Genomic DNA, 15,939 nt, shown 5'->3' with positions numbered 1-15,939 from the left:
TCGGTTTATGGAATATTTGCTGTTTTTTCGTTTGGTTTTGTTGTTATCCTTTTAGCTTCCTTCTGAAATACGTATGGAATATTTATTTATTTTTTGCTTGGTTTTGTTACTATCCTTTAAGCTTTCTCCAGAAATACGTAGGGAATATTTACTATTTTACTTTTTCATATCCATATTTTCTCATCTCGACCAACTATGGAAATTCCTTCAAGTTTTCAAATCTGTTTACTCAGTGAAAATTCTAAGTTTAACTACCTGTTCCACAAACTTGTTAACAAAATTATGAATGATAAAGTAATACAATTGCCTATTACAGTTAATTTGTAACTATATTTACAAACTCCAAAAACCAATTAAAAAACTTATAAGGCTTCATGCTTTCTATCTGATATTTTTTTCTTAGTTACAGTACCAAGAATAAAGATATTATTTGAATTATAAAAGGGGATAAATCCTTGTATTCATTGTAAGCAATTAAAAACCAATTAGTCTAACTTAAATCAATCTTCAATGTATTCACTGAGTTAAAATATTACTCCTTTAAAAATAATTCGTTTTTCTTTATATTCCAGATGTGTATTAATTAACCTTTTTCAAAAACATTTTTTATGAAAACAATGTTCCAAGAACGTTTGAAAATAATTTGACTATATTAGTGTACTAACTAATATAATTTTCGTTACAGAACAGTAGAATTTGAGGTTTTACGCGATTTTTTATAATAGCAATATAAATATTTTTTTATAAATCTAATAATTAACTCATTATGAACAAAAAGTAATATATGTTATTGCAGCACATTTTACCAGTACTGACTAAAATAACTGCAAATGAGTTAAAAAAAAAAAAAAATTAGGCTAAATATTGATCAAGTGACTCTATAAAATTAAATTTTTTGGAGAGAAATTTTTACTTCCACAAACAAATTCGATTTTCAAAAAAACAACCAAATAAATATGAAAGCAATAAATGTACGCTCATCTCATATATTAGGATTTAAAAAAGTTATTCATATAGTAGAAGAGCAAAATTTACTTTCGCAGCTAGTTTGTATACATAAATTCAGATTAAACAAAGGAATAATAGTATCTTTATTTCCTTAAGTTACGAATATGCAGGCACGTTTGAAAGCACCACAAGTGTTCTTATTGCATTGCAACTTAAATATTTGAAAACAGCTTGGTGCCACAAGTGAAGGTGAAAGCTTACAATTTTTGTGACAGTCAATTTATTACAAAATACAAATTAAATGCGAAACTATAAAACCGTAAAACCGTAAAACCGTAAAACTATAAACAACTGTTTTGAATTTTTTTTATCTAGAACGTTTATCATTCCTCTGATTACAAGGCTGTGTCTGTAAGATTCTATATAAGTATTCTAAAGTTTTACCATTTTATAACATGAGTTAAATACTGTTTTTACTAATGTGAAATTTTTTAAATACCTTTAAAAATAATAAGAACGTTTTGAATGGAAAAATGTGAAAAGCACTTATGGAGGAATGAATAAAAAAGAGTATAATTTAAATGAAGTTCTATTTTTTTTTTTAATATTAGTACTATTTGAATGATTCTGGAGTAGGATTTAAAACTATTGTTTAGACACTATTGATATTTTCAAACATACATTTTAATGAATTAGACATTTTTGGTTTTATGTTTTGGCTTAAAAATGTTTCAACTCAATAAATAGAGGAAACTGCATTATTTACTGAGTTTTGGATTAAATATTGTGCCAGTAGAGTGGCTACAAGGTCAAACTGAATGCTCCTTCATCTCTTTCGACGGTGAACATAGACCTTTATCTCTTAAGCGATTTTTGTTGAAGAATAACTGTAACAGTTGGGTTTAAATCACGCACATTCATTGCACATAGCTCTGCAGAATGGCTTTGTTTCAGGTTTCATTTTGAGTTCTATGTTTCCCCAAAATACGCTTATAAAACTTTTTCAAATCATTTAACGGTGGTTATTGAAGAGGTTGGTTTAAGGTGGTTCTAACCAATCATTTTGCTTCTGAACTTCATTACTTTATGTCATTATTTGAAATAATTTTCTTTTGTTTAAACATCGATTATTTTATACAAAAGTTATGTCGATTTTTTTTAGTGATGAGTTAATAGTTCATAGCATGAATCTAAAGCATGCAATCGTACATTACTTAGTTATGCTTAACTGTATGTATGTGGCCATTTGCAAAAAAAAATCTTGCTTTTCTGTACGTCATAATAAATAAAGACTTCGCATTCACAAATTACTAGAAATAAGATAATACATTTTAGAAACAACAAATGGGTAAAATATACCATCAGTCGCCTGCCTCCAACTGCTGCAGACGAAATACGCTCGGAGACAACAAGAATTATTCACAAGGTCACACGTCCCCCACACAACATCAGCAGGGAAGAAAGAAAGGCACTGAAAGAAATCCGCAGTGACAGAGATGTTGTGATTCTGAAGGCAGAAAAATGAAATGCGACAGTGGCCATGAATATCTTCGAATATGTAACCAAGATCTACAACCTTCTCGCCGAACCTACATACACATCAGTCAAGAAAAATCCACTTAAACAAATACAATCAGGCACAAAGAAATTGGTCACAAAGTCAGCCTTAGAGGAAGACACTAAAAAACAACTAATCGTCAAAGATGCCAGAACCCCTAAATCTATGGGCTGCCAAAGATACCATGCACTAGCCAGATACTTGAAAATAATAATCCAACCGTTAGTTCCCACTCCAGCCTCTCATGTCGGTAATTCTGCACATTTCATTTCGATTCTCAATCAAATATCTCTTTAACCAACATATCTCCTGGCCAGCTTTGATGTAGCATCTCTTTACGCCAAATTGCCTGTCCCAGAAGCACTTCAAATTCTCTTCAAACACATGGGAGACGACAACCTGAGCAGAGACATAGTGAAGCTCACAGAACACTGTATTTATTCCACCTTCTTCTCATTCAAGGGGCAGATCTACAAGCAACAGGAAGGCAACACCATTGGCTCACCTCTCTTTCTTCTCTTAGCCAAAATTTTTATGGCAGAATTCTAAGAGAAGGCAATAAATACCAGTCAGCTCAAACTCAAGTACTGGTACAGGTACGTAGATGACACCTTTGTGATATAGAACCATATCAAAGATAATCTGCAAAACTTCCTTAAACACCTGAACAGCATCCCTCTGAACATAAAATTAACCATGGGAGTGGAGGTAGAAAGAAAATGCCATATATTAATGTATTGGTCACAAGAGGAGAGGATAATCATATCGGCCACAATATTTACAGAAAACCAACCCACAAGACCGGTATCTAAAGGCGAGTTCGCACCACCCACCATCTCTGAAGAGAACTGTTATTTCCACCTTGGTCAACAGAGCTAGAGCCATTTGCGAAGAAGAAAATATTGAGGAAGAGTTGAAATATCTAACAACTGCTCTTCAAGAAAATTGCTACTCAAAATCAGAAATTAAGAAAGCCATGAAGCCACCGCAAGAGCAAAATAACGAGCATCTTCCTAACAAAGCTTTCATTGCTTATATTATAGGAATTTCAGACCAAATAGCCAAATTCTCAGGAAGCATGAAAGACATGCAATTCTCAAACCTATAGCCAAGATTGAGTTCCTGACGTCAATGAAAGATAAAACTCCAGCCGAAAATCCAGCCGGTGTGTATGAGGTTCTATGTACATGTGACAAAGAATATAGAGGACAAACTTGCAGGCGAATAATCACAAGGGTTAAAGAAGATTATCAGCGACTATAAATATGAAAACCTACGATCAGCTATTGCAGAACACTCATTGAAAACCATGCATAGCACTGAATTCGACAAGTTCCACACCATAGCCAACATCCCACAATACAATAAATGATAGATTCGAGAATCAGTTGAAATATACAAACACTAATAGAACATAAATAGAGAGGATAGATACAAAATGAGCAAAATATGGGACCCACTCTTCAGACATCCCCAAAACCTAGCTCTGCATTCAACAACATACAGGTTGGCCAAACAGCCCAGCCAACCAGAAGAGAAGAGGTCACAGATTGGCCAGCTCCAACAGGCCAACCAGAAGAAAGGAAAACTCTGATTGGCCCACAGCTGCAGACAATCAGGAAACACTCCTCTCTCTCAGGTGAGAGTTTTAAATGCAGGAGAACTTTTAATAACCTCAGTAGGTAACTGCTCTCTGATTATGGCGCCTGCAACGTCGACCGAAACATCAGTGGTATCTTCGCCTTTGACGCGGCTACAACCCAGAAGACAAGTAACTCCATAAATTATTCTTGTAATATTGATTTATTTAAATTCAAAGGCATACCACGAAATTATAGAAGCAAAGAATGTTTAAGATACTTCTTTCAAAATGTCAATTCGGAAATCAAAAAAAACCGATAAACATTTAAGGTATAATTTTCATATTTTTGTCGGGAAAATCCAGAACAGGATATCTCAAGAAAGTTTATTTTAGCCTCAAATATTCTAAACGTCTGCTGCAAGTACATTCGTTGTCCCACGACGCTAATGGCGATAGCTAAAACGCACGAAGAGTTTCAGGCGTTAAGGGGGAGTACTAGACCCTGCCGTCTTGGTTTTACTAATGTTTTGCCACCTATCGAAATACAGCATCCGTATGGAATTGCTTGGCTAGACATAGTATAGGACATAGCTTTCGACACTCGTTGAAGACGATATTCGCAGAATGGCGTGACTACGACAGTTGTAAAGTAATAAGTTATATCCTTCCCTGAAGGTTTTAAACTGGAAAGTGTTATGACATGTTAGTTTATTAACAAAGTGCAATAGGTAGAATCCGGAAAAATTCGTGGATTCATTTCGTGATAGGCTGAAATTCAAACATGTGTACAATTCTTCTGGTTCTGCCATTGGCTCGCAGTTTATCTGGAGCTCTCTGGGCCAATGAGAGACCATCGACCAAATAAGCGTCGAATCACCAGCTACCCAGTGGAGACGCCTCACAATCTAGTACCCAATGAAAAAGCGTGTTTACTTGTGTAATGCAGAGGATAATGGAAGCTATCCTAGAGGTCATTGAATCCGCGAATTTTTCCGGTCCTTAGTAATAGGTCAAGAAGATGTGACAGCATTGTCATGCCAAAATATGGGATCAATAGCTGCAATAGAATATTTGAAAGATGATAGAAATGCTATAGAAGAATCGAAAGATCTGTGATGGCGTGAGGAGACTAATGAGCACCTGCGGTGTGTAGGCCGCGCTGAGGCCTGTGCGAGCCTGCGACAGCTTCTGGTCGTGGTCCCTAGCGCGGAGGGGCAGCGACGCGGCGGCGGGAGGCGGCGGCAGGAGCGCGGGGGCGGGGGCGGGGGCAGTCTCGGCGGCGGCGGGGGCGGGCCCGCGGTGCGCCAGGGACGAGCTGGGCGACGACACGGCCGTCTCGAAGGACTCGCGCAGCTCGTCGTCGCGCGACTCCAGCGAGTCCGTGTTCTGCTGCAGCAGCAGCGGGCTGCGGCCGCCCGCGCGCAGCCCCGCGCCGCCCCCGCCCCGCCTCTCCACCGCGTAGTAGTCCTCCTCCTCTTCCTCCTCCTCCTCATCCTCCTCCTCGGCGCGGTCCTCCTCGCCCTCGTAGTAGTAGTCGTCGTCGTAGCTCGGCGCCGCCGCCGCCGGCTGATGGTGCGAGTCGCGCCTCTTCTGGTGCTGGAAGCCCGGCACCACCGCCGCCGCCTCCGCCACCGCCGCCACCTCCACCACCGCCGGCCCCAGGTTGTCCGTGCTGCGGTACGCGTAGTTGTAGTCCTCGTTGTACGCCGGGTAGTGGTAGCCCTCCTCGAAGGAGGCGGAGCGCGACCCGGCGGCGGCGGCGGCGGCGGCGCGCTGCACCGGAGTGGGCGGCAGCTTGTGGCGCGTGCGAGGCGGGGGCGGCGCCACGGTGATGGTGGGCGTGCCGGCGGCGGAAGGCGTCGCGGGGATCTGCCGCGTTGTCGTCGTCGGCGGCGGCGGCGGCGCGTAGTCGTCGTCGTAGTAGCCGCCGCCGCCGTAGCCGTAGGCGGCGGCGGAGACGGCGGGCGGCTCCTCGACGGAGCTGTGGCGGCTGCCCGAGCGCCGCTGCTGCTGCAGCAGGAGGCGGCGTTTGGAGGCGGGCGTGGCGGACGCGGCGGCGGACGCCGGGGACACGTAGGCGGCGTCGTCCTCCTCGTAGCTGACGCCGCGCGGCGAGTAGTAGGCGTCCTCGCCCTCCTCCTGGTCCTCGAGGGACGGCGCCGGGGGCGGCCGGGCGCCGCGGCGCGCCGAGGTCGCCTGGTAGGAGCGCCGCTTGTTGGCGCGGTTCTCGTATTGGTCCCGGTCGTCGTAGCCGTAGTGGTAGCTTCCTCCGGCGTCCCACTGGCGGTCCTCCTCCTGCTGGCCGTACCTGCGCAGGGCGAGCCGTCGTCAGCTCCACACACAACACGGGCCAGCTCTTACCTCCCACAACTGGCACGAGTCCACACAGCTGTCTAGCACAGGCTCGTGGACAATGCACTTACACAGGAACATCCATCACAACACTACAACTGCATTGAAACTCGGACCTACAAAGTATTTTGAAAAGAAAAAAAAGTTATAAAACTAAGTTTATTGGTAACTTTTATACATATATTGGCCCTATTTTTAAATGTTTATTTTTTATCATAGCTATGCGTAATATACCTAATATACATCACTAGGGACACCTGCATTTCGCGATTTCATTTCGTGTCAAGGTATTTCACTAAACACTGTAGTTTTTTTTCTTCTAATAGTCATGTGCAAATTGTGAGGGTGCAGCAAGCAGTACGGTGACCACGTTCTCATTGGCCCCGTCAAGAGCGGGACAATAACCTCTCACCGACCTCAGCCAATAACCACAGGAGAAAAGCTACAGTATTTTGTGAAATACCTTGACACGAAATGTATTCGCGAAATACAGGTGTCCCTGTACATCACTTACCATAAAGAGACTAGTAAAACACACGTACAAGCTTGATTTTTGAGTGTTAATTTTACTATCAAAATACCTTAGTGTGATTTAATTATTTAACTATGAATGTTTTTATATCCTTTCAACGATGCATCCACTGCCGTCGGCCATTTCACACCTACTGACAAAAAAAAATTCTGCTGCTTTGCTTTCGTGTGCAATTTCTGTATTGAAATTTTTGTTCGGCGCTAAAGAACAGTAGGTAAATAAATAAAGAACACGAAAAAAGTAGTACCAAACACTGAACAGCATATACGTCAACAGAGCCCCGACACACATGAGTAGTGGCTGAGGTCACAATCAACATCTCCTGTCACTTTGTACGTCCGAGTCTTCAGCGCAGAAAGAGTTTATTATTTTGGTGAGCAGTTCACTTGAGTGTGTGCGTTGCGTGAAAATACCATGTTTTTATGTAATTATTTTAGCGAAGTCGTGTGTGTGTTAGTTTACCACTTGTAAAAAAATGCATTAGTATTGTTAGCATACGCATATTTTGATTTTTGGCTAATTGTTAAGCCAAATCTGTAGTCATGCGCGGAGTAAAAGAATCGACCTTTAGGCCTATCTAAAAAAAAAAATTTATATCGGCGTTCGCCTCTGTATACGGTACATGGCTCTCACTCAGAGATCAGAAAAGTACACATTAAGAGCATTACTCAACAGTCTTGAAGTGAAACCGGTAAACATTTAGCTTATTTATGTTACTCATGTACCTATATGGCAGTCGGTTCTTTACGGACTTATCATTTGCACTTGCCTGTTTTGCTTGAAGATCATTATGTTCTTTGTAAGTCACCAAAAAATGTGGTGGTTTGCTAGTTAGTAATTTCGTTGAATTGTGTACGTTTGAGTAATGTTTATAGGTTTGGAGCAAAAACAGTAATAGAGAGTTAAAATTAAATTATTGTTTGTTTTTATTAAAGGTAAAGTTTTGACAGTTGTCCATTTCAAGCAAATACTGTCATCGTGTCATGATCGAGTGAACTCATACGGGAGACAGCTTTAAGGCGAGGCAGACACTCAGCAGCGCAGCAGGGTGCGTGACAGAACTCGGCACAAGAGCGGCAAAGGCCAAGGCAAGCGGGGAGAGAGAGATAGAGAAAGAGAGAGAGTTAGGAGTGTAAACGGGAGGTGAAGACATTACGTCTAGCTAGGTGCCGCCGACTCTCGGACGAGGAACAATGAGGGGGAAGGGGGTGATGTTATCCATGCGGTGCGCAACACCAACGGTCAGCATCTCCAACTGATGCAGCCCATCGTACGGCGTCTTTCCGGTTAACCGCCGTCTGTTTGGGGTTCACAAGGACGTAGGGAGGAAAAAAAAAAACACATTTCCGGGGGATGAAGCGACTGTACATCTGAATTAATTTCATCCTAGGGGGAAGGGTTCTTATTCGGTCCGATCTTCTGGGCTGCACCAGAAAAAAAAACACCTGTCTACGTGGCACAAGCATTTAGACATAGGGGGGGTTCCTTCGAGGGGTGATATATTTTTTTTAAGTTGGTAAGGGGTAAGTAACGGGGTGGTTAAATGCGCACCAACCTGTCGTCCTGGTAGCAGTAAGCCGCCGGCACTTCGTAATAATCGGAGGAATATGAAGAAGGTACGTGGTGGTATCCCCTACGAGAGTACAGCACACAACAAAAAAAAGAACACAGCTGCACCGGGATCGCCCTCTCGTGGTACCTGCAGCATCGCGCTAGCTCGCGGGCTCCAGGAAAGTTGCAGTCTGTCCTTGCACGGCCGCGGTATACACGCAACTATGGCCTGTATCGAATAACTAAACAAACTTCTTATTAGACCACCGATGCCCCATTCAGAAAATTTAGCAGCTGGAGGCCAAAATAAAAATTCCGTGATAGGCTTGCACGCTTAGAAGTAACGAATTGTCAGTTACCATCAAAAGCATGAGTTGTGCACAACAGAATTCCATGTGTTGCATGAATAGTTATATAATAAGTACACCCCAGCTTTTGTTGATTCTACATGATGATTTGTAGAGGTTTGTAGACAGATACAGGTTATGAATGTTGACCCTAAAACTACGGATTTTTCTGAGTGCAGCAACTACTTGAAAAGCTAAGTGGGTTGAGAGAACAGCTTTAGTTGGGCAATAGACCCCTTTTGCGGATTATTTTTAAGTCAAATATGTGATTAAAGTACTCAGGTTCCTTAATGTTTTGAAACGATACAGTAATGATGGTTTAGAAAAAACCGCGAAACTATTCCTTTTGTCTTTCGTGAGTGTCTCCAGATATATCTGTGTGTATGAAAGACGAGACATTCTTATTTTCCAGCCACTCCTTGCATGTAAATTTTAAAAAAAAATATTATTATTAACAAATAAAAATTACAAACACATTTGCAAGTTAGAAGTATGGATCTGAAGTGCAGCTATAAATTTATGAAATATTTGACGATGCACTTTCAGGTTGACTGCAAATTTCCATAGCACTAAATAAAATTGAATAAGCGAAATGGTATATTTAAGGTTTTAGAGAAGGATAAGATAGAATTTACACAAAAACCTTTCAGAAGAAAATGTATAATAAGCTTAATATAATCCAAGCAGAAATATCATAAAGTCTTCTGGGAGTTCATCCCTAAGCAAAAATTCACTACTCTTATCAATACTTTAATTTATAAATGTTTGCATTGTGAACAGTTTATTAGACACATAATTAATTCACTGCAATATGTAGGATACAGAACTTTTTACAGAAATTAATTAAGCAAGAAAACATATGCCATAAATTGGTTCGTTTACACAAAAAAACAATATTCAAAACCACAGTACTAAACGTTACAAAAACCTAGGGAATTATTGAATATTTAAACTTACAAAGGGCTTAAAAAATAAAATATAGATATTATTATGGCATATACTTAAGAAACAAAAACTTATGATAAGTGAACGACTATTGTTAACAGTTAATATTTCAAGTATTTTGTTATAATTTAAGAAATAAAATAGCTTATCCGTTTCAGGTAGCTAAGAGCTCAGTTCTTATGTGTAAATAGTCACTACCTGCCCAACTATGTACCTCATTAAAATGTTTTTATAATAATCAAAACACTCCAAATTGTTATTTTGAATATTCTATTAAAATAATAACGAAAATTTCAGCCGAAAAATGGTTCAGCTGTACTTAAATCACTTCTAAAATATTTGAGGATGGATTAATGACCCCTTTAAAACTTAACGAGATTACCATCGATCATAATACTTAAAAACGGAACAAATGGTGTAAAAACTAATATCCATTTTAAACTTTATGATGTGTTCATCGAACATAAGACTTTAAGATGGTAGTGTTACTAATATTCATACTTTTAAACTTTAAGAGGTGATCATTGATCATAATATTTTTAGACAGGACAATAACAATGATCCTTAAATCCACTTCCAAACTATACGAGTTAATCTTCAATCATAATATTTTAAGATGGGACATATGAGTGTAACTAACATCCACTTCAAAATTATAAGAGATGATCATGAAACATAACAATTAAAGATGGGACGATATGTTTGTAACTTTTAAACTTCAAGAGGTGTTCATCGAACACAAGACTTTAAGCTGGGTCAACAAGAGTGTAGCCTATATCCACTTTTAATCTTTACTAGGTGATCATCGACTATGCACTTTAAGACGTGACAATAAGAGTGTTGTTACTTATATCCAGTTCCAAACTAAATGTGATGATCATCGATGATAATTCTTTAAGACGGGACAATAGGAGCTTAAGTAATATTCACATTAAAAAGAAATGATCATTGATCATAATAATTTAAGACAAGATAATAGGAGTGTAACTAACATCCACTTCGAAATTATACGAGGTGATCATCGATTATACATTTTTTTTAAAGACCGGACAATAGGAGTTTTAACTAGTATTCACTTTAAATCCATACGAGAGGTACCATCGATCATAATACTTTAAGAAGGAATGACAGAAGTTTAGATAAAATTCACACGAAATAAATCAAGGGAAAGGACTGAAATGTTTGGAAATGTTATCTACTTGAACATATTAATGTGAAATAACCGAAATAATCTTAAACGATACAAATGGAAATGAAATAAACCCACATATACGGAAATGAGTCGGAAACCTAATACATCAAACAAAATTACTCGATACAATAGAAATAATATGATTTGTACCCAAATGTAATAAAATAAATAAAATGAAGTAAAAAAAACAACAAACCCATTTGTAACGAAATAAGTGTACTTTAATAGATACGAATTTCAATGATTAAATGATGAGTTGTAACGAAATAAATCAAAGGAAAGTGACTGAAATGTGTGGAAATGTTATCTACTTGAGCATATTAATGTGAACCGAAATAATCTTAAACGATACAAATGGAAATGAAATAAATCCACATAAACAGAAATCAGTCGGAAACCTATTACATCAAACACAGTCGGAAACCTATTACATCAAACAAAATTACTCGATGAAATAGAACATAAGAGTGTAGCCAACATCTGATATCCACTCGGAAATGATACACGAGGTGATCATCTGCAATGCGTGGCAGAGGGAGTGTGAGCGATGCCCAGCAGTTGTGAAGCTGAGCGCGGGGTGAGGGGGGGGGGGGGGGGGAGGCACCCACCTGTAGGAGTCGGTTTGGTCCTCGTTTCCATAGTAACCGTCGCCGTAGTAGTGGTCGTCGTACAGGGTCGTCTGCCGCTCCAAGCTGGGCCGCCGGTTCGAGCTCCCTGCCGCAACAACACAAGAGTCGCTCACTTTCTCTCGCAGGCAAGAAGGTTCTCCGCTCGCCGATTCGCTTCGACTCCCGTGTCCATTTATTCCGATTGCGACGCCTACTTAGTCCGATCCAGACAAGGGCACCCATAGTTATGGGCAGGGTGGGCAAAGAAAAAAATTAGGTGTTCTTGAGCATTTTGGGCAAATTTTGAGTCCTTTAAGGCCATTTTTGGCAATTTTTTGTCTTTTGTGATGGTTTCCCCCCCCCCCTTAAAAACATTCATATGGACGCCCTTGGATCCAGATTAGGAAATTTGTTTCTTAATTATTGGCCGTAACCCCTGCGAGTCAACTCGTTGGTTAGTTTCTTGGCTTGCGGCATTTGAGCCGCGTCGGGGGTGAAGGCTTCGGTGGACATGGCAGAAGCCATCATCAGGGGATCATCTCGTTCAGTACGTCACCTTGACGACGCAGCGTCAAGCGACCATTTGTGTGAGACTTTCGTCCTCGACGCTGCTCAATTCTCACAGCCAAAAAAAAAAAAAAAAAAAAAAAAAAAAAAACTTTGGACAGTGGCCACTCAATTTATTAAACCCCTCCCAAAGTAATCCTACTTGTAGAAGACATGTTTCATTTATTTTTAATCCAAATGTTTACTCGTTACTTCTATAAATTTATCACGAGCAAAACATGTGATGAATGCAATTTTTTGAACGTAGATACGGGTCTATAAATGCTGACGTTACCTTCACCCTTTCATTATTTGTTAAAATTTGATGAGTATTATCAATTTATTTATTTGAACCCATGTTTTGCGAACAATCAAATTTATTTGCTACGACATGGACTGTATTATTAAAACCTATATTGAAGCAATAAATCAGAACAAGGATTGATCGGAATCAGACTTGCCTTTTAAGTGAATCGGTTCTTACCAATTGCATAATCATCAATCCTGCCATGACTAATACACAGTAAAACAAATATTTGCGTGCAGTTTATTCGATTATTTAAATGTAATAAGACATAAAAATACTTTTACGTGACATCATTTTCCTGGAGTTGAAAGAATGGTCCGTTGCATACATTTCTCATGATTCTCCGTGGAAGATAGGTTTTTATAAATATATTTAGGAAACATTTCCATAACCAGGCAAAACAATTTTTTTTACTATTTTTAAATCCATTTAACTTCAAAATTACTTCAGTGAAATTATAATTGTGTCATGAATTAGCCAGCTGCATTTACTTTTAAAAATTAAAGTTTCTTTTATGTTATCCAATTATTTATGCTCGTGGTAGTGTATCGATAGCTATTTACGGTAATAAAAGAAATAAGTGACTGACTTTGGTTTTATTTCATGATAATCTTTGTTAGTTTAAAAGACTATGAAAAAAAACAGGGCTTCATATTAATATAAATGAACTGGAAAATACTAAGTAATGTTCTGTCTGGTTATTACATAGCAAAATAAAAAAAAATATTTCATACAACACCAATAGTTAAACAATGTTTTAACATAAGTAACGAAATAACTATTTTAAACTTTATACGTTAGAATATTTTTGATTGTTCATTTTATGTTTGTATTATTATTTTTCTCCTTTTTAGTTCTAACTTCATAGTATTTACTGATCACATATGTACAGAACGTTTTTATGTTAGTTTGTGCCGGAAATTTGGTATTTCGACACGTTTTTTTTCCTAATTTTATTATAATTTTAAATTATTTTTTGAAATTTTATTTGCTCTATAATTTGGTTACTAAAGGGCGATTTACACTTTGTTAGGCTGGTGTACTCCCCTAAGTTAAACTTCGTGCCAGAAGTCTGAAGCACCTTTCCCAGAGACGTATCTGATATTTTGCAGATCTAATACTTTGTTGGCAGCTCGCTTAAAATTTCCCTCGCTTCCAGGCACGTCCCAGGCCTGTAACGTTACTTCACTTCATGACTAAAACCGCCTACAGCAGCTCTGGACGAGCTGTTACCATTTCTCAGAGACGAGCTGACCATAGCCTATACTGTCACGAATACGTATTAGGTTCTCTCCTCGAAAAGCACGTCATGAACGCTTGTTCCCAGCGTCGTTGCGTTTTCCCCCCCTCTTGAGTTCTAAGAATTCGTCTAAGGCCAATGACAGGTCAGAAACCCCAGCAGACAGCGACCGTCTCCAAGGACGCCTCGCATAAAAAATGTGTGTGCCAAGATGGACCGCACACGATACCTAGCGGCAAACTCGCTAACCGCACAGCCAACTTACCCTGTAGGCCGCCAGAGTGTAGCACCTGACGGCCCCTTTAACCCTTGGTTTAAGCAGACGCCTTGGGCGAGTCGATTCTTTCTTATCTCAGACACCCCTCAACAGGTAGCGCTAAAGTCGGCCAGTGCTACCAACTTCGAGACATCAGTCAGAGTTTTTTTTATGATGCCCACTTGGGGAACTTCGGGACCTTTCGGTCCGGACTCCCAGCCCCCTCCCCTCCACTTTTGATTCAAACATTACTTTTAATGACGAGACGCGGTTCTCCGCGGGACACTTCGCGTCGCGACTGCAGACGGACCGTTTGCGAAAATCGGCGAGTTGACGAGACACTACAAGACTTCCATCCGGCCGCAACCGACTATGTAGTCGCCTAAATAAGGGATGCTATCCCTATAATCTTTTTCAAGTAGTTTAGTCCGTCTGCGTAGTACAAAGTGTAATAGTTATTTTTCTTTTAAATTATTTATTTTGAAATGAAGAAAACGACCGCGCCCAGCCGCGTAATCGCGGGATCCAGTTCCTGGCGGGCGATGCATCAGTAAACAGAAGCCAACTCCCCTGTCTGGTGAGTGACAATCCGCGACTTTCCCCAACCTCCCCTTAACTTTTCCGGGTATTTTCTGCCCCGTATACTGTCTGTGTACAAGTCTGATCAGTTTTGATTCGGACTGTTCCAGACAGGGTCCGAGAGCCGGACGCCGAATTGGCATTTTCATCTCCCTTCCTCTACAACACACAGGCGCCCTGGCATCATGTTCCCGCGTGATCTCCGGGAAACGAAGCCCCGACCTCCGGTGCTTCTGTATCTTTTGACCCTTTTTGAACTTTCCTGAATTACGCCGTCAGACAAATTTAATCATACAAACATAATTTCTGAACTTTAAGTACATACCTATACTGGGATAGTTTAAATATATTTGTATTTTTTTTATTGGTTCATGTATTTTTAGTAAATGAAACTTTGATAATTCCATGTACGGCCGGCCAATAGTTTTTTTTAATATACCTGAGAGCTGTTTAAGAATGTTATTAATATTGTATGTTTATATTTTTTTTAATATCTGTTATAAGTTTCCTAAGTATGAAGTAATTATATTTAAGACGGAATCACACCTTGTTTTTGTTCATTACTAATAACATTTTGAACCTAAAGATCCACCCAGCAAGACAAAAAATGGTAATCAGACCGTGGTTTGCTGCTACAAAAATTGTAGCAGTTAGCTTGGTTTGAACCTTGCTACAAGTTGTACGTATGTACAGTTAAAATTATCAATATTTTGTGCTAGGATATGCTTTTAATGTGACATTGTTTAAACCAAGCCTTCCATCCTGCTAAAACCATGGATGTATCCGCACTGAAAATACATTCAACGCAGGAGTCTTATAAGATAAGGTGTAGCAGTAATTTAACAAAATTGGCTTAAACTATTTAATTTGTCTGCTAGTATCCAGTGTCATTTTGAGTAAACTATATGTTATAATTTATAAATATTATGTTAATTTATAATATGAGATATAACTGACAATATATTGTTTGACACCTTTCTTCATAGCTATATAAAAGTTATCTACGATAAAAATAACCATAAAAAATTACGTGTTAATTTAACGAAAATTGAATTTATAATAACCAAATGCTCAAAATATTTTGTTTCATTTAATGTTAAATAGTTTTAACTTCACAATTTTCAACTAGAATAATATTACAGATAATCATCGTTTGTTCACGAATTTAGAGACCACAATTATGATCAAACATATCTTGGAATTAATATTACTTATTGCATATTTAATATCAAAATTATGAGGTAGTTTGAATTCACAATTAAAATTTTTGATAACTTATTATGAGCCATAGGCACATTACGCAATATATAAAGATGGCTTTTGCATTAAATGATAAAAATTTTCAAGCACGAAAGCAACGAATATTAAAGGCTGAGAAATTGTTTTAACGAGCCGT

The 15,939-nt window shown here is 39.1% G+C and overlaps 1 protein-coding gene across 7 annotated transcripts in view; it reads right to left on the bottom strand.

The window, feature by feature from the left end:
* LOC134537788 (protein unc-13 homolog B) overlaps nt 1-15,939 on the bottom strand; it is a 1,087,975-nt gene that overhangs the window by 637,400 nt on the left and 434,636 nt on the right. For all 7 annotated transcript variants that reach the window (XM_063378591.1, XM_063378590.1, XM_063378592.1 and 4 more), the window contains 2 exons: nt 11,616-11,721; nt 5,229-6,396 (listed from right to left, as the gene is read on the bottom strand). In XM_063378591.1, coding sequence (XP_063234661.1) covers nt 5,229-6,396; nt 11,616-11,721 — 1,274 coding nt within the window. The remainder of the gene's footprint in view (nt 1-5,228; nt 6,397-11,615; nt 11,722-15,939) is intronic.

This window comes from Bacillus rossius, chromosome 12 (assembly GCF_032445375.1).
Source record: "Bacillus rossius redtenbacheri isolate Brsri chromosome 12, Brsri_v3, whole genome shotgun sequence".
Taxonomy (NCBI): domain Eukaryota; kingdom Metazoa; phylum Arthropoda; class Insecta; order Phasmatodea; family Bacillidae; genus Bacillus; species Bacillus rossius.
Note: the sequence above shows the minus strand (reverse complement) of the source record. Positions and strands in the feature narration are given on the sequence as shown.